The sequence below is a fragment of the Falco naumanni genome, chromosome 9 (genome assembly GCF_017639655.2).
Source record: "Falco naumanni isolate bFalNau1 chromosome 9, bFalNau1.pat, whole genome shotgun sequence".
Lineage (NCBI taxonomy): Eukaryota > Metazoa > Chordata > Aves > Falconiformes > Falconidae > Falco > Falco naumanni.
Genome location: NC_054062.1, coordinates 14,535,030 through 14,555,361, shown reverse-complemented (window position 1 = coordinate 14,555,361; position 20,332 = coordinate 14,535,030). Strand labels below are relative to the sequence as shown.

Genomic DNA, 20,332 nt, shown 5'->3' with positions numbered 1-20,332 from the left:
GCTATAAGGTGCAGTGGGTGCAAAAAATGTGGAAGTGTCTATTCAGGATCTGGATAAAATAGTGAAAGATAGTTCTGTCAGTGATCATAAATGTGATGGTCTGGATGAAACACTAGAGGAAAGCCTTAAACCCACCTGTTTGGAAAAAAGAGTGTATGATGAGGGAAGGACCCCTATGATTCCATCATTGCTAGAAGCATGTTTAAGCACCAAATAATCTTTTGGCCTAACACACTATGGCCATTTTACTGAAAGAGGCATCTTTAAATACTTTTCAAACAAGTAAACGTATTTTTCCTGAGAGATACTTCCAAAAGCAATAACCAACTTAACTGAAAAATTACACAGGATAAAAGATGAGTGCATCGTGGCATACTAGATATAGCAGTAGTTTCATTTGACATTTAAAATTCTATGAAACTTTTAAGACTGCAAGTACATGGTAAGTAAGGATAAAATAAATAGTGCCTGCTCTTTTTGTAGGGTTTCTAAGTTTTCAGGATCATTTTTCCTTGCTTCTAGAACGCTTGTTAATATAGCAGGCAGCATGCATTCAAAGAAACTAGAGTGAAGGGGTAGTTTGTGGCATGTAGGAAAAATACATAATTCACAAGAATTTGACTTTTCTGGATCTGCGCTTTCTTGTTTGGGATGAATAGAGTAACTCGTATCTTTTGACAGCTATTGATTGTAGCTTTTTGAACCAAGTAGACACTGCTCTGTGTTTGTGCTTGACTAATATTTTCAAGGTTGCTGGTCCATAGACCATCTGTGATGTCTTTATGCTTTTTCTTTTCAAGTCTGTTCTGCCAAATACTGAAGGATAATTGGATGTATTCTGTCCTCATAGCAGTCACGGGTGCTACATCTCTTTCTTCTGTGTAGATGTTGGCAGAGGTGTGAAAACTCCAGGGGCAGACTGAAAGATGTGCTAGGTGTTAGGCTTTGTGATTCTTCTGAGTGACAGTATGCAGACAGCAATGCATTTACAAAACCAAGAGCCCACAAAACATGACCAAATGACAGAAAAACCGCAGACAACTGTGCTATCATAATAAACCTGCTGACAAAATGAAGGATACTGGCCTATCATTTCACAGAACACCACGGTTGTATTGATATATGGTATCACTTAGTGGAGACAAGCATTATATACTGTTTCATGTATACCTACCACCAAAGCAACAAATTCTTCACAAACACAATGCCTGTGTTGGTAACCTTAGGAATGGAAGCAGACTTTTATCTGTGAAATCCAAACCATGGCTTGCAATCTGGGATGTTGAGCATGCTTTTACAGCCAAAGCTGGGTCCATGGAACGTGTCATGGGCTCCTGATTATAGAGGAAAAATGACTATTTTCTTTCACTGTCAGAGAAAAAGAATTATATACATTTTAAAGCGTTAAGAGCAGAAAATGCTTTGTTTGTGGAAGTACTGTACCTTGTATGGTTGATCCCTGATACTTTTTCTTACCATTAGCCTAGAGGCTTTGATCTCATCTTGTTTCATGAGCCTCTTCCAACAGCGTCTCTGATACAAGCCAGATTTAACCAAGATTATTAAAATGGGCATATGTATCAGCATGGGTTAAATTTGTAGTCTCTACATCTAAGATTTTATTAGCAGCTACTGTTGTACACAGTTACTAGGCAATGCAAGATCTGCTTTGGGTCTGGAAGTTGCGTGTTTGTGTTAGTTGCCATACTCCTCCTCTCAGCAGGGATTATTGGGTAAAGTGCCGTGCTAAGGTAGTCTTTCTACGTCTGAACCACTTTACAGTGGACTCTGAATTTATCCATTCAGATTGGTGCTATCTTTTGGATCTCTGTAGTGTGCTTTATTGTAAGGTATAAATGTGCCCAGAGGCTTGTAGAAAGCGTAGAACTAGGTTTAGAGGTTTTGCTTTTGATAATCTCTCTTCTAAGTAGTACTGCAGTATAAAGGAAAGGTGATTTCCACCCCCCCCACCCCCCCTCTTTTTGTAAATGTAAATTACAAATAGTGATAAAAACTATCAAAACCTTTTTGTTAACAAATCCCAAAAGCTGCTGGCTTGTTTCTTCTTTTCCCCAGCATTACTGTTTAAATTTTTGAATCAATATCGTTAAAATTGTGTCAGCCATATATATTTCAAAAGTGAAATTGATTAGTTTTGACTAGCAAGCAGCAGTTTGTTCCAGAAAAACTTGCATGTTGTTGTAAGTGATTATGTGTTATCTTTGTTACTAACATCTATTCTTTTACTAATAAGATACAGACTCTTATTTTGTACTGCAGTGTGTATTGCTTTAGAGATTCATCTCTAAATGTTTTTCTATTGCTTAGCTTTGCTGGGAATGGAGGAAGGGAATCCTTTAATGACCAACACCATGTTATTTCCTTAGGGTAATTCCTCTTAATTACCATTCTGTTACAGTCCCGAGAGCGCAGGTTATGCACAAGGACTTTGAAACATGGATTATATTTCTGTCTTGAAACACATCATGCTGCAATTCTTTTTCCTTAGGCTGTAACATTCTATTACTACTTCATCAGAGGTTTAATTAAACCCATTAGTTTGAGGCATGTAGACAATTTCTGCAAAAAATATCATCCTTAACCTATTAAAAGATGTTATTTGTAGTATTTTTTCAAAGGTATGAGCTCTAATACAGTGTTAACTATGGTTGAGACAAAAATCAAAGTGTAAAATAGAAACAAACAGGTTTTATAGCAAGTGTTAGTGTTTTATTCAGCTGGGTGATGCAGATAAAATCTTTAGCTGTGTTTTATTGTGCCCTCTCTGAAGTTTATTCTCAAAAAACCCCAAACCTTCTTGAGCAATAAGAAAATACATGTATTGTGTGAAAAGGATTTTGTTAAACTCTGAGGAACTAGTTTTACAACTTCAGTTTTTCATGAGGCAAATATAAATTTACAGATGCCTAACTGCTTCTGATACTAAGCTTGTGATTTTTGGACACTATGGATAACCCCTGGACAGACAGAGTTTAATTTGAATCTTCGTAGGTATATTAATTCAAATAATTTGAGACAGTTCTTTCCAGGCACTGGACAGAAACATCTGTTTTTATAGCCTCCCAGAAGATGTAACTTGATAGACAAAGCTGTCGTTTGTTAATACAGAATTAATTTTTGTGCAGATCCAATCTGCACTATATTACATGGGCATAAGAACTTTATTAAGAGAAGAAAATTTCATCTGCCATGTGCTTAGAACCCCTGAAATACTTCTGAACTGTCATAAGGAAGAGGTCGATGCCATCCTTCTGAATGCTGCAGCCGCTGGTAGTCCTAAGAAGTCAGTAATGACTTGCACATGGGAGAATGAAGGACGGCTGCTGGTCATGTCAAAAGACTGTTCTCTACCGCACCCTGCATCTACCCAGAAAACCTCCAGAAACAAAAATGGGTCATTTTCCTCTTAGATAGATCATTATCTGGGAATAAAACTAGAACTAATGAAGCACAGCAAAACTGTGTCTTGGAGGTGATTGATTTTGGTTCTGTGAAGGTATGATCTCTAAATATTTTGCAGCGATCAAAGCAGGGGAGATGTATTCATGAATTGTCTGGTCTCAGAAACGGATGAGCTCAACTCTGCATTGCTGAAGGTGGTTGTGGGCCCACAAATAACGTGTTAAAAGAAGTGGAGGAAGTAATGGCCTAAAACTAATTTATGTAGACATTAATATAAATTAAAAAAAAATAAAGCAAAAATGAAACTTGAATCATTACTAGAGGAGACTGGAAGGAAAGGCGTACCATTTCTTTTATGTTAATAAAATACTTCATGTCCAAAAATGAAGTGCCAGTTTTGTTCTACACTGTGTAATGCAAAGGGACATTTTTTAGCTGCTTCCTACATAGAAACTTTTATAAGAGGAGGAATAGGCAGTTCTCCAGTTTCAATTAATGTATGTATGTGATTTATGCATCGGTTATTTTATTAGTAGATTTTTTATTATTGTATAAAACAGAAGGGTCGCAATGTGTTGCTAGTAATTCAGAAGTCAATTTAAATGAAGTCCGTGAATGTTTTAGTATTTAAGCATTGATTTTTGGAATGTAAAGTTTAACTTTGAGGAGTAAGAAAATAAAGTATGAAAATCCATCTACAAGTGTATTCATACTAGTAGTTGTTCTCAATCTTTGAATAGGTGTGTTTCTCCAGTTTTTCTTTTTAGACATATTTGAAATAATATTTAAATGGAAAGAAATTGAATGGGTTTGCTCCTTTATTTCATTCATTCAATAGTAGAATGCTTTTGCAGGGGAGGGGGGTGGGGAGTCAGTTTAGTTTTATTTCATGTAATCCTGTGGGCGTGCAGTGATACCCTGATGCACTGCTTAGTGGCAGTTTGGATGTATCCTCTTCTCCCATGTCCCACATCTGCATTTCATTTGTGCAGTAACCAAATTGCTGATGTTTGAATTCATTCAAGCTGCTGGCTGCTGCTGAGCCTGCTTTGGTCCCCAGCCTCAGACCTCTCATCTGCTCCCCTCTTTGGAGAGATGGGTTGCGTATGGCAGCTCTTGAACCATAAGCCAGGATCCAAGGACTTCTGATACTTCCAGTAATTTCTGAAGTTGGGTGTGGTATATGGAGACCCTCTACCTCTTCAGTCTTTTGAGAGGCAGCACAAGAGGAAACTAAGGAAAACAAGCTCAAAGAAGGAATTTCAACCTACAATGGCAGGGTTGTAGGCTCCCAAAATTACAGGGTTTTCTGATAGCATGAACTTGTTCTGCTGCTTACTCAGTGGCTGTACAGAACATGAAGCTGGCAGAGTCCGTCCTGCCCCTTTCTGCCGTTCAGGGACTGAGAGTGCACCAGTGCTGCTTTCCTGTCACCTCCTCCGGTAATGCTGTCGCAGACCTCTGTTGGAGCCCCCCTTAGTCTTCATGGTTTTAGGCTGAAGAATCCTAGTCTACTTAGTTACTCCTGTAGCAGAAATCATTCTAACATTTTGAATTCCATTATTGTGCCTTGAATCCTGGCATAATTGCATCTTTTTTGTTTTCTGCTTGTTAACAATTCTTAATGTTCAGTTTTCTGGGTTTCTTTGACTTGTATTTTCCTAAAACTATAGTAAAGACCTTCTGAATAATAATAATTTTTTAATCTGTGATTTTTCTATGTAAAGTTAGGACTTATTTCCTTCATTAATTTGCATCTATTAATATTTAATGTGTCATATTTTGCTGAGCCACTGAGGAGCATGGACAAGTTCTGTAGCTCATCATAGCCTGCCCTATTCTTCATTGTCTACAATACTATCAACCGAAGGCTGCATCACTCCATGAGTTACCTTCTTTTCAGTGTAATTTATGGGTTTATTAAAAAGCACAGATTCTAGTGGGGCTCCTCTGGTGACCACCTTCCTTTCCAGGTGCTGGCTATTACATCCTTTTATTTCTAGTCCTTTAAACAGTATTATATCCTCTTCTTGCTAGCTTTGCATTTGTTTTAGTGGGTTTTTTGTTTGGTGAAGGGTTTTTTTAGGCTCTGATGATGGGTTTATTTTAAAATGCCTTTTGTAAGTCTGAGTGGATATTAATTGGATCTTCTGCATCCCCAGTACTTGTTGAGTCTACAGAGAATGGCAGTATGTTGGAAAGAATGGACGTCATGTCCCTTTGCAAAGGCAGTTTTGACTCCCCAAATTCTATTGTGCCTTCTGTAGTTTCTATGTGCACATTATAGATGTTATTTTTTTAAAATGCATACACATATAGCACTGTTCCATCTAGATTTTAATGACGTCTTCAAGTTGGTTGACTGAAAGACAAATCTGCAGCTTTAGATAGCAACTGTTCCATGATAGATCCAATCCTAGATGGAGTATATTTTTAAAATAGTGTTGTTGCAACTGCTGTTTCTTCTTTTTAAATTTTAGCTGTCCCTTTTCCACCAACGCATCGCTTGACATCTGAAGAGGTGTTTGACACAGATGGAAGACCAAGAGTTGACATTTTGAAGAACCATTTGATAAAAGAAGGTCGAGTAGATGAAGAAATTGCACTTAGAATCATCAATGAGGGTGCTGCAATATTACGGAGGGAAAAAACTATGATAGAAGTTGAAGCTCCAATTACAGGTAATATTTCTAGATAATATCACTCATAATTAAATTTTAAGAAAGCCAGATTTTTTCAGTGGTAGAGTTTGTCTTATAAATTGCTAAAATAAAATTTGTTATAGTCTTACTGAATTATCCCTCACAACTGCATTTGCTTGATGGTACTCAAATGGTCTGAAAAAACAGGCTGCACGTTATTTTGCAAAATGAAGGCACTAAACCTATTGGAAAAAGATAGTATGATTGGTATTAAAATGACAAAATAGAAAGTAATTAAATACTGATGAATTACGGATTTCTGATTCCTGCAATGTTGTAAGTGGGAATAAAGACATCTACCTGCCAGAGAACAATGAACTCAGAATTATCCTGAAATCTATCTATGTGAAGAGAAGCTAATTGCTGTGGTTTGAAGCAAGTACTGTGAGCTGGAATTCTGAGTGAAAAATACACCTTCGTAGTTGCTCTGTAGGTGAGACTGACGATTGCATGTAAAACCATGTTCTTGTGAGGGTAGTAGTACTGGAAGGCGTTGCGAGGTTATTTTACCATCCAGATCCACTGTGATACGAACCCAACACTTAGGGGTTTTTTTTGAGTATTTTAATGGTTTAACTAGTTCTGTTTCTGTTTGACCTGGTGAAAGGTGGAAGTGGTGTCCTTTAGTACATTTATTTATAATCAATCCAGACTCAGAAAATAGTTCACATTGCGTATTTGTTATATAGGATAATGAAAGTAAATTTGATTTTTGTGTTCAAATCAGATTTTCTTTCATTTGAATGTGTTTTGTTCTAAATGAACCTATTTAAAAATAGTGTCTGAAAAGCTTCTTTTAGGGAATGAGCTTGCTCTAATTTGATAGTATGGGGTAGACAAAAGCATTTAAACAGTACATCATTATTACTGACTTTCTTTAAAAAAATGAATGATTGAAATGGTGGAAACCACTAAGTATGAACTCAGAGTCTTTTGTAGCTCCAGATAAAGCTCAAAACTGCAGTGTTGTCCTTGTCCATATGCTTAGAATTTTTATACTTCTGTTTATTCAGGTAGTTACCCAGAGCTACTTGTATATTGGCAGCTGAAAAAGAAGGAATGTTCTTGCAGTGTTTGAATAGGAATCTTAAGAAAAGTGACATGAAAGAGGACACATTCTGTTTAGTCTAGCATTTTGTAGGTTGCAATGACAAATGGTCTGCTCCAAGTAATAGCAACCTTTAGAGTGTGGTGTGCCATATCCGTTATTTCCTTCCAAAATTAGACAAATATTTTTCCCAAAAAAAATTCACTGATAAACTCTGAGAAGTCAAAAGATGCTGTTAGTCAGTTGGTGAGTGACATTTTGCATCAATGGAAGACATAGTCTCTCAAATTCCTGTTAATCGTTATCAGCAATACCTCAATGCAGAAGCAAGAAGGCAGCTCCTGACTTCCATTGAGCTGGGAACTCATGTGGGAATGAGAAGTTAGGAGCAGTTGTCTCTTCCATAAATTTTTAAATTTTTTTTTTTTAAAATTGTGAGATGACCTGGCTTTGCTGTATGCTCTTCAAAGTCTTCCCATCTGCTATCTTTGGCACTTCTGCCTTAGGTTGCTGACCACTGGTCTTATCCTGTCTCATATTCTAAAAACACAAGAAAAATCCACTGTTGAAATAGTGAACATGGTTGTTTGAAGGAGAAAAGTAACTGAGCAAAGAGAAGATATGATGAGATTGAAAGGTATGTTAGTCTGACTCAGAAACAAAAGCATACTCCCTGCTTTTTCTCAATCCTACATGGACACAGGAAATTGTTGCAAAGCAGCAGGTGTTTCCAAATGTGCATACCAAGGAGAATTTGCTAAGATACCAGAGGGGCTGGGGAGGACAGTAAAGAGCCGCTGACAGCTTTTAAGACCTCTGTGCTCAGTGCATTAACTGTGTGGGAAAAACATTCCACAATCTGCTAGACTCAAGTAGGGCTATCATCAGCGTTGTCAGAGGTAGTGAGGACAGCATCTTAATGAAACGCGAAGGGGGAGGCTTCACAAATTTCTGTTATTCCTGCTTTATACCTGCCTTTCCACTTAATTAGAAGTACTTTGTGGCTGTTTACTTAACTATAACTTAGTAACTTTTCTGTTAGATTTTTTTTCAATTAATTTGAACAAAATTTTTGCTTGCAGTGTGTGGTGATATTCATGGCCAGTTCTTTGATCTAATGAAGCTGTTTGAAGTGGGAGGATCACCTGCTAACACAAGATACCTCTTCCTCGGTGACTATGTAGACAGAGGTTATTTTAGTATAGAGGTAACTGAACATATTAATCTGTTTTGTCCTAAATTTTTCTATAAGCACACTTTCACTGAGGTTTTCAAATGAAATTTTAGGTCTGGTTTAACATGTGAATGTATTCTCCCTTGCTGTGCTTTCTCCTATGACAACGGCCTGTTCACAGGAGGATAACTGACCAGCCGTTTGGACTGTCCTGTTGAAGTCACCAGACTTACTCATTTTTCCTCCTCTTCCTTTAGTTGTTTGTTTTTTTTAAAGTTGAATTCTATAGCATTATACGTAATCCTGCTTCTCTGGTAAATATGCAGGAAGGTGTGTTTGTATGTTTTTGGAGACCAGGTGAGTCATGACTGCAAGGTCTTTCAATTTGTTGTAGCTGTTAATCTGCATAGATTCATTTTACTTGTGTATTCAAATATTTTTTAAAAATTGATAATATTTTTATTCACTAAAATTCTGAGGGCAATTGCAGATATTCCCTAAGGATGACCTGTGTTTCTGCCATTAATTTTTTAGGTATTTTGAATTAATTTTTTGCTTTTGTTTTTTAATTTTCAGCATGTTTTAGTATGCCACATACCAGAGATACTCACTTATTCACATCAATTAGTTTCAGAGCTATGATTTCTAAGTTAACTATTTTTCTGGTGCCAGCTTTGGGAGTGCCTCAGCTTGGGATCTCTTCATAGATAGCGAATCCAAGAGAGTGGCATACCATTTGAAATAGGATTTTGCAAGTCATGGTATATAATACTTAATTTCTGTATTAAAATTGCACTCTTCTAATATGTGTAGATACATACTGGGAAGGCCATGAACAGTACCTTCTGGGGTTGTTAAGGATGGTAGACAAACAGGAGATGCAGCAAGAGCGATGGCCTCAAAGTCATTTAGGAGGAAAAATTTCAACAGACATTCCCTGTTTATTAATTCAGTCTTCTCCGCCTGTTCTTGGTGATTACAAATCACAGAATCATGGAATGGTCAGGGTGGGAAGGGACCTCTTGACCTGGGGAGCCCAGACCTGGACATTTACATAGCAACACTATATGTTAATGTATCAAAACATGGTGTGAAAGCTTTTCAACCATTACACTTACAAAAAACTTCTGAACAATGGATTTTCTTGAATATATTAGTAAGAACAGGCTCAATTCTCTTTTCCTCACATGATTTTAATTTAATTTTTAATGTAATACTTGGCATGCTAAATATACTTGTGGAATGTGTAAAGATACGCTAAATATATTCTTCAGAATCACTGCAGGATTCTTAAAAAGCTTGTCTGTCTTCATTGAGATAATCTGCTCTCTTCTACTCTGGCTGTTGGAACATCAATGAAGTACATGGCAGTTTATCTGAATGAAGTTGCATTGCTGCCAGTGCGTGAAGGTGGGGCTATGCTTTGTGGTCCTGTTGAGAAGGAAAAATGTAGTACCTGAAAACCAGCTGGTTTTTCCTACTTAAGTTTTTGCCTTAATTAACTTTTAGGAAGTTTTAAGTTGACCTCCAGGAGTTTTCATATATGGTTACTTTAAAATTTTTCGTAGTGATTGGAAATGTAATATATTTTTGGGAGAATATTTGACTTCTCACAGAAAAGTGAAGGTGAAATTTTCTAAACATGTACAAACAGTGCAGTTTCATTTTTTCACTAATAAATTCTTTATCAGTCTGTCCTGAAACAGCTTTAATTGCATTGATATTTTACTAGTAACACATTTCTCATTAAAAAATGTCATCACTTCTAATAGGAAGGATAATTGCATGCTACTGTGATTGTGTGTAACAAGTTGCTGGGATCAAGATGGAGTCCTTCATTTTCTGTGTGCAAATTCTTTTCTGCGCTGGAAGTAACAGGACATAGAGAACTCCGACATTAGTCTGTCTGTATTTGATAATAAAAAATAAATATGCCAATACAGGAAAGGTAAAAAAAAAAAATATGTATTTTTCTACTTAATAGGTAACATGCTTGAGAAGTAAATCTCAGCAATTTAATCAAATGTAGTATCCATTCACTGAAAGGAAGGCAATATTTTGCCACTTTTTGTAATAAATGTTTTCAAGGTTGCCAGCTTTTATAAATTTTTCATACAAACTGACTTAACGAAAACAGTTCACAATTTTAGAATTTGCTAAATTAATTCATGTATTCATTTGATGATAATCAGTTGTTTTGTAAGAAACTGATTATGCTTTCTGCTGGGAAATAGTTTTAAAGACTCTGGGGACTTTGCAATATATCAGGATATTTTAGAGTTATAGAAAAATTGGAAAGCAAGTGGTATCATTAGAAAAATTACTATTTTGCATATTTTTACTAAGAAGATAAGAAAAAATCAGTAATTAGTTTAGCTAAACTTCACAATAGAAGTCTTTGATGTATTTCTCCATGTTTGCTGTGGTTTTTAAAATGTTCCTTTGTTCTCTTTCTTCCTTCATGTACTTACTGTTCTATGCAAAATAACTGTGAAGAATGATAGCTTCAGGGTGCTTGTATTGATTGAGAACAATAATAACAACTTGCAGGTCACTTCAGTATAGTTCAAAACGGAGGCTTTGAGATTTCTGTGCTCAGTTGAAAATACAAAAATCAGATCTGAAATTGAAGAAATAAATTTTGGGCATTCCAGACTGCTGGGTGGTAACAGACTCTAAACTGAAAAAATTGTGCATGTTTATAGCTCTGTTGTCAATGCTGTTTGCTGCTGATGTTGCAATAATAATGATATATGGACACTTACTATGAATCTTTGAATTTGCTGCTTGAACACTGAATAAATGACCAGCTTTCACAGGGGTTTTTTGGAATAAAAAAAGGTTAACTCATTCCATTCTTGATTTTAAAAATGGTCTCCAAATGATATAGCTGACTTCAATGTAAATAGATTTGTGGGTTGGTGGTTTTTTTTCAATCTCTGTGAATAAATGTCTGCTTTCCTTCTTATGCCAGTGTTTAGAATCATATTATAAAATCAGGTTTTAGGCACACATACATTATTTGTCTAGATGAAAGTGCTCTGCAGTATAATTCTGCTGAGTTTGTTTTATTATTGAGTGTCCAGTAAATATAAATATTTTTTCAGCATTCTCTGCAGCTGTTCTTAAGAAAAGTAAAAAGCAATATGGGTAACTTGCGTCCAGAACTGGACTGAGGGAGGTAGTGCTGTATTATAAAATGGCACAGTAAGCTGTACTTGTTTTTGGAGCTGTCAACATTCTTATCAATATTTCTCGGTAATAATTTTTAAAGTTCTTATAAATGAGTGTATTTTACTGGATATCTTTGTTTTTCAACAGTGTGTGCTGTACTTATGGGTCCTGAAAATTCTCTACCCAAACACATTATTTCTTTTGAGAGGCAACCATGAATGCAGACACCTAACAGAGTATTTTACCTTTAAGCAAGAATGTAAGTACTGTCTAAGAACGTAAAATTAGCTTCCAACCTGCTGATCTATGGTCTGTCATTTTGCTTGAGAGATGCCATTTGTGGAATTGATTTCAGCTGTACTAGTAAGAGAACTCTTTTGGTGATGTAAGCTGCACTTCCATTTGGTGGCTTGTGTAAGTATTGGTTCAGTGACAAATGGATCATTTGCCCTGGTAAAACCCTCTGATGTGTAGGTAAAAGTGGTGTCGTCTGTAAGCAGTTCTTAGTTTTTCACTGTAAATGAGAAATCAGACTTCTCAGTAGTATTTTACGCTGAAGTGTGCTGTGTAATTGTATAACACAAAATAATTCTGTGATTTTTTTTTTTTTTTTTTTTTGAAAAAGTAGTTTCTTCACACTTGTGGTAACAGAAGGAGAAATGAAGGGAGTTTATAGTTCTGGAAGAGACTGTGTCTTGGAAATGTGCTTGCTGTTACGGAGCATGGAAGTGCTCATTTAAACCCAAAAATATTCATTGCTTTAGTTGGGGTTTTTTAAGTGTTCAATTTGAGATTTGCTCTTGTAGTTATGTTCCACTAGATTAAGAAATCCATATTAGATGGAAGAAGTAATGTTGTATGTTTTCTTTCCTGCAGGTAAAATAAAGTACTCCGAAAGAGTCTACGATGCTTGTATGGAAGCTTTTGATTGTCTCCCTCTTGCTGCTCTCTTAAATCAACAGTTTCTTTGTGTTCATGGTGGACTTTCACCAGAAATTAATACACTAGATGACATTAGGAGAGTGAGTATTTTGTGTATCAGAAAATAAGTGAAAATACAGATATTTATATGATGCTATACAAAGTCATCTTTGTGAAACTGTCAGTATGTTGTTTTCTGTTCTTGTCTTTTTTGGAAGTGTAAATCAGGAACTGAAATGTAGGCTAAGCAGTATCATAATTAAAAACTCTTGGATTATCTAGTGCATTTTCCATTAGCAGATCTCATTGGGACAGCTGGGACCGTTACAAAACACACACAAAAAACCCCCTTAAAAACTCCACATAGTTTCCTGAGACAAATAGTTCATTTAAGGAGCTTCACAGCCAATCAAAATACTGCTTTGTATTTATTTCTAGGTAAGAGCTGGTGTTCTCCTGGCTTTCGGGACAAAACTTGTAGAAGTTAATTGTGGTCTTAAAATTGTTTGGTGTATCAAACGTCGTATTTCAGTTATTCTTATATTTCTTTGAAAACTGACTTTTTTTACTGTCTTGATCATGTGGATTTTGGTTTTGAAAGAGTGTGAAATGGCAGTATTTATTAGAAATTCAGATTGCTGTTTAAAATGGCAAATTTGGTAGGCATTTGAGTAACAGCTGTGGAGTGCTTCTCACTGTGGTAAATGTGCTGAGTATATCAGTAAAGAATGAAAACAAGTTTTAAAAACTACAGTGGAAACACTGGTGGTGGTGTGGTATTTAAAGGCAATAATATTGTGATGACATGAGGTACCTGTTTCTAATAACTTGGTTTCAACTCTCATGGACTGCTGATGTGTGAAGATTGTATCAGATGGGAATTTTCAAACTCAGTTGCTTTCCTTTTTGCATACTCCTTTTGGACTTATTTTAGTTACCTTAGCTGACAACTGGACTGCTGCATTTGGAAATGAAAACCATTCTTCTTATGATTAGTAACTGCTGAAGTGTAGTTGATTTCAGCTTCAAATACAAACAGGTGGCTCTAAGAAAGCTGTGGGATTATAGGTAAGGATGGAAGAAAGAAGTTATCCACAGATGGAAGGCGACATGTGGGGGCCTATTTCAAAAAAGATCTAGATAGCAGAGAAAAGGAAAAAGTATGTTCCTGATTTGGTTTTGTAGTATATAACTATTGATGGCCCATTTTGTTTTTTACCATTTTCATTTATTGTATTTCTCCTTTTCTTAGCTTCATTTGTGCTCATTTTTTCTTTTTTACCTTTCCCTGTCCTCAGATTTATAGGCTGCTGTCCAGTTGAATCTCATTTCTGAACTCACCAGATTATTATTTTTTTTTTGTACTGATTCTGGACCATTTCAGAGACTGGAATGTCAGCTTATTTCACTTACAGATATTACACTGCCAAGCAGAATGATGTGAGAGAAGAAGAAAATGGTAGAAACAGAGAGGAAGCACATTTACAAGCTCAGTGGTGTAAGTGGGAAAACTTATTGAGGCACATTGCATTTTCAGAGCAAATACTAACATGTACATAAAACTATGCATTGTGCAGAGAAAGAGAAGTAAGAAAGCAAAGCAAGTAACTGGGGGCCATTCTGACAGGGCCTTAACACTTCTCGCATTGTGGATGAAAAGAAACATGGTCAAAGCTCTCTGGAAAGTGGTGTTAAAGGAGTAGTAGTCTGGAAAAACACTTTGGAAAGCCATTGTCGTAATAGGATTGTGATTATTTTTTCTTTTAGTCTCGCTCTTGCAGCTAATCAGGTTTCAAAGTGTCAAGTAAATTTAATTAGAAGGTACTTCTGTCATCTTGACCTGTACTTTCATATGTACTCTGTAATGCTCAAGACTACGTTAGGATGAAATATAAGCCTGTATGTTTTTATATATATATATATGAAAATCTGCATTGTCTGTTGTTTTCTGATGAAACTGACATTTGTAAATGTTAAGGCAGCCTTATTAGAACTGATCTTTTGGCCTTTTTGTTTTCTAAGGAATCATCTGGTAACTTGGAAAAGGCACTATTCATGGGTTGGCAGCAGCTTCAACAGTTGCATTAGAGCTTGGCATGCACTAGTGATGTAAATGTATTTAAATGGGTGATGTGAAATGCTCTTTTTATATCTAGGAAAATATATACTTGTACAAGCGTAGTGCGCGAAATGATTTCTGTAAACAGTTGAGACAATTGTATAATATTACAAGTCTTCTGGTTTATTAGCAGAAGTTCTTATTAAGGAGAAGTCTCTGCAAGCATGTAGGCATAACCGTCTGGCATAAGAAGGGAAACCACAGCTCTATAAACAGTGTAGGAATCGCCTAAGAAAAAAAAGAAGAATTCTGTGCAGATGCAGTTTGTTTTGGATGAAGTCTTTTGTCAGTATTATTGACACTCAGGAAGGTGATTAAATTACACAAATTATTATTTTTGCTGGCATAAACTTATTTCCAGCAGAGGACAGCTATCATAATAACTATGACAGTAAAGCCTAACCAGAAAGATTGCTGCAAGTGCTTTTTCTTTCTGGGAAAATAGAAGTCTGTGAAACTTGCAGTAATCTTGATTTTTATTCTCTGAACTTTGTTTACACAAGTGTTCTGACAGTGTTGGTAAAGAGTGTCTTTCAGACACATGTCCATCAACATAGAGATACCGTTTAGTTGATTTCATTAACGCTGCCAAGACTTCGGCGGAAACAAAATTACAGGAATGTGATTTTAAGCCTAGTGATTTATAAGGAGGGAATTGTCCAGATAAGATTATGGGGACTCAGAAGAAAGGGGACAGTGAATTTTCTTCGTTTACAACAGATGACCAAGCTTTTCAGTTCTTGGTGACACTGAAGTGTGATGAGTAAAGTGCCCTGAAATACATGGGGGTGGCTGCTGGGGAATCTGTCTTTATAACACCTTGCTTCCTTTCTGTGGTCTGCTGAAATTTCCTTTCCTTTAGTAATACATAAGGTGACTGCCACTCTTCACCGGCCTTCATGTTGTTTTTAGGGTTTTACTATGTGACAGTTCTCAGGAAAATTAGGACAGATTAATTAAAACCGGTGCCTGTATGTGAAACTTCTTTGAAGGTCTTTTGCCTTAAAAGGAAAATAGTTTTGATTTGCTGTACCTTAATCTACCTCCAAGGTTTTCCTACTCCAGAATTTGAACATCCATGTGGAGGTACAGTGCACTTCAGTTCAGTAGCCCTGACTGCATAATACCTAGGAATTAATTTAGATTTAAGTTTCTTATGGTATGTATTTAAAAATGTACTACCTGTTTCTGTTTTTAACACCAGGTGCAGTGATTCTTATTCCTGAATACAATTGTCTTTCTCGGTTACCCGAATCATATTTAGAAATATGTTAAGCTGATTTGTATTGAGATTCTGTGTTGCCATAGTCACAGCAGAGTCAGAAATACTTAATCAGTAATAAGGGTTTTGAATTGACTCATGTCCTTTGTTAACTTCCTTGCTGTCCCGATGTAGAGAGACCCTTAGGTTGATTATTCTGATTTGATATATGCAGTCTGGGTTGAGTAGCTTGCAGTGACATTTCCTTAAATTTTGAGATGTCTTGAGAGCCGTGCCAGTTGGTAGACTGTCTAGTGAAGGAGACACTGATTTGGTGTGTAAGTATTTTTATTTTTTGCAAACTGACCTACCTACTTCAAGAAATGGCTACATTATTGTTCCAGTGCTATGAGAAAGTAGTCTGGGAGAGAAGTGTGTTGCTTGCAGCAACCAAAACATTTTATTTCTAACGTCTTTAACCATTTGGCCAAAGTCACGAGGAAAATCCTTGAAGAGTAACTCAAGAAAATTTCTTAGAAATGCTTTCTAGACTTTGAGCCTTCTGTATTGCAGGAAACATCAATCGGCAGACAGTTGAATCTCCCTTGTGTGAATGCTTCTGTTAGCTTTTGGGCCCAAATTTTTTGCTGGAGGTTTAGAAACTTGATGGTTTAATCTACAGAAATTCAGGTACTTGCAGAAGTTGATGGACTGACTTCTTCAATCTGGAAGAAATATTCCATAACCGGGTTTATCATCCCGTGTGGGAAATGTTAAACCACTGGATTTTTAATAATGAATAAATTCCAACAACAACTTCAGTTAATACCTGCCTTGCCATTATCTGGCAGGAATTTGTAAAGATCTGGACCTCTCCACTTATGTTACAGGTGGCAGCCTTGGGAGCTCTGATTTTCCAGGGCATGAGAGAGCTTGGCACTACTGCTGGTTCCATATTTGAATGGATTCCTATGGACCGTTAGACTCAAATTCACCAGGGGCTCACCAAACCTCCCTTCGAACCTGTCATGAAGAGTTAAGTGTTCTCTAGTATCATCAAAGTCATCTTCTTTGGTATGGGAGGTAAAGTGAGATAAATGCACTGTCCATCAAAGAACTGTTCCTACATTTCTTGGATAAAATCATCTTGTGAACAAACTCCAGCTACATAAAGATCAAATAAACTTTACATTGAATCTGGGATATCTAATTTCATTTCTGGGACATCAGAAATTGACTGTTACTTACTTAAGCAGGGCATTTTCCTTTTATGTTAACAAATGTGCTGTCCTCCTTACCTCTGCCCCTTTTCACTCTGGTTACTAGGAAAGTTGCTGGCTGCTAAAGCAGGTGTTTCCAAGTGGAAACCTCTAAAGAACCAGCTAGAGAAAAGAAAACAAAGACATCTCCCAAAATGCTGGTGGCCCGTTACACCAGGGCTATAGCTGAGAAATAAAGCCTGTTTAAAAGAAATCTAAGATGACTAAGCTAGTCTGCGTTACATTGTTGAATGATCCATTAAGGAGATGGGTATTTCGGGGGGGGGGGGGGGTTAGGTTGGGGTTTTTTGGGGGTTGGTTGGTGTTTTTGGATGATACATTTAGTCTCTTCTAGTCAGTGCTAATTATTCATGCCTTTCTTTTATAATTCCTGTTTTCTGTACTGTTTCTCTTTGCTAATTCCTGGTAGTGTCTCCAGATTGGTAGATGTAGCATGTGCATGAAAAAGGACCATTTTGTTCCTTGTCTGTAACTTGACCTTGTATTACACATATCCATCAGTCTGGAATTTATCTCCCTTCTTTTTACAACTAATAAATCTTACTGCTCTTAACAGGTTTGGTTCTTTTGGCATGCCTCTGCCTTATTTCGTGAGGAGGAGAGGAAAAAATATACAGAAACTACTTCTCTTTGATATGGTTGGGATTTATTCTAAAAATGCTTGGTATTGATGGATATGTAGTTTAACAAATGTGTAAAACTTCCTGATTTAATATTCAAAGAGTCTTTGTGCTGTTGCCTTTTCTCAAACAGTTAGATAGATTCAAAGAGCCTCCAGCATTTGGACCAATGTGTGACTTATTGTGGTCAGATCCTTCAGAAGATTTTGGAAATGAAAATTCACAAGAGCATTTCAGTCACAATACGGTCAGAGGCTGCTCATACTTTTATAGGTGAGGCCATGCTATGATCTGTTTAATGTTGCAATGCTGACTCTTGCTGCATATTTTAAGAGACTTTCTTTTACTCATAGCTCTTTTCATTTCACAGCTATCCAGCAGTTTGTGAATTTTTGCAAAATAATAATTTGTTGTCAATCATTAGAGCACATGAAGCACAAGATGCAGGGTAAGTACTTTGTATCCTTCAAGAAATTATTCATAGTGTAAAATAAAAATTGCTTATTCCTGTAAGATGTAAAATAATCTGTTTGCTTTTGCAGTTATAGAATGTACAGGAAAAGCCAAACTACAGGGTTCCCATCGTTAATAACAATTTTTTCAGCACCTAATTACCTGGATGTCTACAATAACAAAGGTAAGAACTTCTTATTAATAACTGCATGCAATAATAAAATAAAAATGTCTTACTAGATAAGTCATCCAATATCAACAGGTTTTTGCCGGGTAGGAAATTAAATGCCAAAAAAATAAATCCACTAATGAGCGTTACGTTATCAAGAAGGACAGGTGACATCAATGATGATATCCTCTAAGAGTACCTAGAAGCACAAGTGTGGGCAGAAGTTTCTTTTCTAGAAGTTGTTGCTGTTTAGTACTTGCAGATGTATCACCTGGTGTTTTCCAGTCAAGCAAGGCTTTCCTGTGCTGTCAGTTTTCACCCCTCTGGTTGTCTTTAGTTTGTGAACTGCGTGAGGAAGGGAGCGAGCACTGGTCAGAAAGAAGCCTGTGCATAAGGTAGTTTGTGTTGTGTATCACGGTATCTGAGGGTCTGAGTGTGATGCTACAAGGTCTTAATGGCCGTGTATGGGAAATCTAGAAAGAGCATGTACTCATCTAAGTACTCATCACCAGTGGAAATATTATTAGGGAGGTGTAAACCAGAAAGAATTTCTGTCCATCCTCTGCTTAACATAAAGTAGCATGGGAGAAGCATGCTTAGTAACGTGGAGAAAGATTTACAAGTCAGAATTGAGAAGAGCTTAGCTGTGAATTAATATTTTTCATAGAAGAGAACAAAGTTCAACAACAGAAATAATTAAAAATAAAGCCTGCTGAAATTCGAGTATGACATTAAAGTTTGGCATTTCAAGTATGTGATGAATGAATGATCTCCAAATGTTGAAACAGCGTTCCTTTGAAACCCAAGACCTCTTTTATGTGAAATACATTGCATTTTCGCCCACCCACCTCCAAAGAACCACCCCTCCAACCCATACCAATTATGTAGAGTGATTATAGAGGAAAAGATGAGATGTCATTTGCACTGATCGTAAAGCAAAGGAGAAATAAAAATGGCTTCAACTGGCTTTTTACATTTTTTTCACCTCTGTGGATATCGCATTTTAAGAATCCTTTTTCACATCAGCTATTACCAGTGTAATGCAAGGGTGCAAGCGTAAGTACGGAAAAATGCATTCAATGCTTATTTAGCTTTAGAATGCTTCTGTTTTTCTATTTTGTTTCTCTTCCCCTTCTCCCTGATCTTCCAGATTGCAATGGTTTTACTCCAGGCTTACAACGTGGGAAGACACGTCTGAAGACTAAAACCTGAATCTGGGTGTACTGCTATTCTGAGTTAGGATTTTCTTACAGTTGCTGAAATTACACCTTTTTCAGGACCTCTTAAAATCTTTGTGCATTATTGACCTATAATAGGATAGTATAGAACTGTATTGACATGTAACAGTACCTTAGACTGCAGCATGTGCAATAAAAATCCAAAGTTCTTCACTAGAAATCTGTCCTGTAAGTACTGTGAAAGAGAGAATGGAGATCTCTGGGATTATTTTGTCTATTGTATGAAAGAGAGCTAAACCAAACCTCTGACTTTATATTTGTGGAGTTTGAAAGTTTATAACATTCTTTTAAAAATGTCTGAATTTTATTTTAGCTGCTGTATTAAAATATGAAAACAATGTGATGAATATTCGTCAGTTCAATTGTTCTCCTCATCCTTACTGGCTACCAAATTTTATGGATGTTTTCACATGGTCTTTGCCATTTGTTGGAGAGAAAGGTAGGCAAAAGTTTTATACCGATTAATATCTTTCTTATTTCTCCTAGCCTGATGTTGAGGAAGATTTCGAATTTTTTTAAAAAAAAATATATTTACCAATGAGAGACAAACTGCGTAATTTTTGTGGAAATGGGTACCTGTATTTGTCTTTATCAGGTAGAAGATTGACAAAGTTGTAAACTGATTTGAAGGGGGTTTTTGGCATTTCCGAGAAAGGATAGGCTGAAGTACAAGTTCTTCTACAGGTTTTGGTTTTTTCTTCACCCATTTCAGTCAAAGATAGTCAAAACTGCATCTAATAAAGCAGAGCTGTTAATAGAAATTGTAATTTCTGTTGAGGATGTATACCTGCATTGTTAAATAGTACCTTT

General features: G+C 36.4%; 1 protein-coding gene across 10 annotated transcripts in view; it reads left to right on the top strand.

Moving 5' to 3' along the window:
* The window catches only part of PPP3CB (protein phosphatase 3 catalytic subunit beta), a 48,006-nt gene that overhangs the window by 6,735 nt on the left and 20,939 nt on the right, over positions 1 to 20,332 (top strand). For 9 of the 10 annotated variants that reach the window (XR_005829782.1, XM_040607537.1, XM_040607532.1 and 6 more), the window contains exons 2-9: positions 5,904 to 6,104; positions 8,256 to 8,380; positions 11,669 to 11,780; positions 12,398 to 12,543; positions 17,796 to 17,935; positions 18,033 to 18,110; positions 18,205 to 18,299; positions 19,836 to 19,961. Coding sequence is in view for 9 of the 10 variants with exons in the window: in XM_040607537.1 (XP_040463471.1) it covers positions 5,904 to 6,104; positions 8,256 to 8,380; positions 11,669 to 11,780; positions 12,398 to 12,543; positions 17,796 to 17,935; positions 18,033 to 18,110; positions 18,205 to 18,299; positions 19,836 to 19,961 (1,023 nt within the window). In the remaining variant the exon portion in view is untranslated. Of the gene's footprint in view, positions 1 to 5,903; positions 6,105 to 7,679; positions 7,811 to 8,255; positions 8,381 to 11,668; positions 11,781 to 12,397; positions 12,544 to 17,795; positions 17,936 to 18,032; positions 18,111 to 18,204; positions 18,300 to 19,835; positions 19,962 to 20,332 lie in introns of those variants that run through there. The other variant, XM_040607542.1, reaches the window with a different exon arrangement.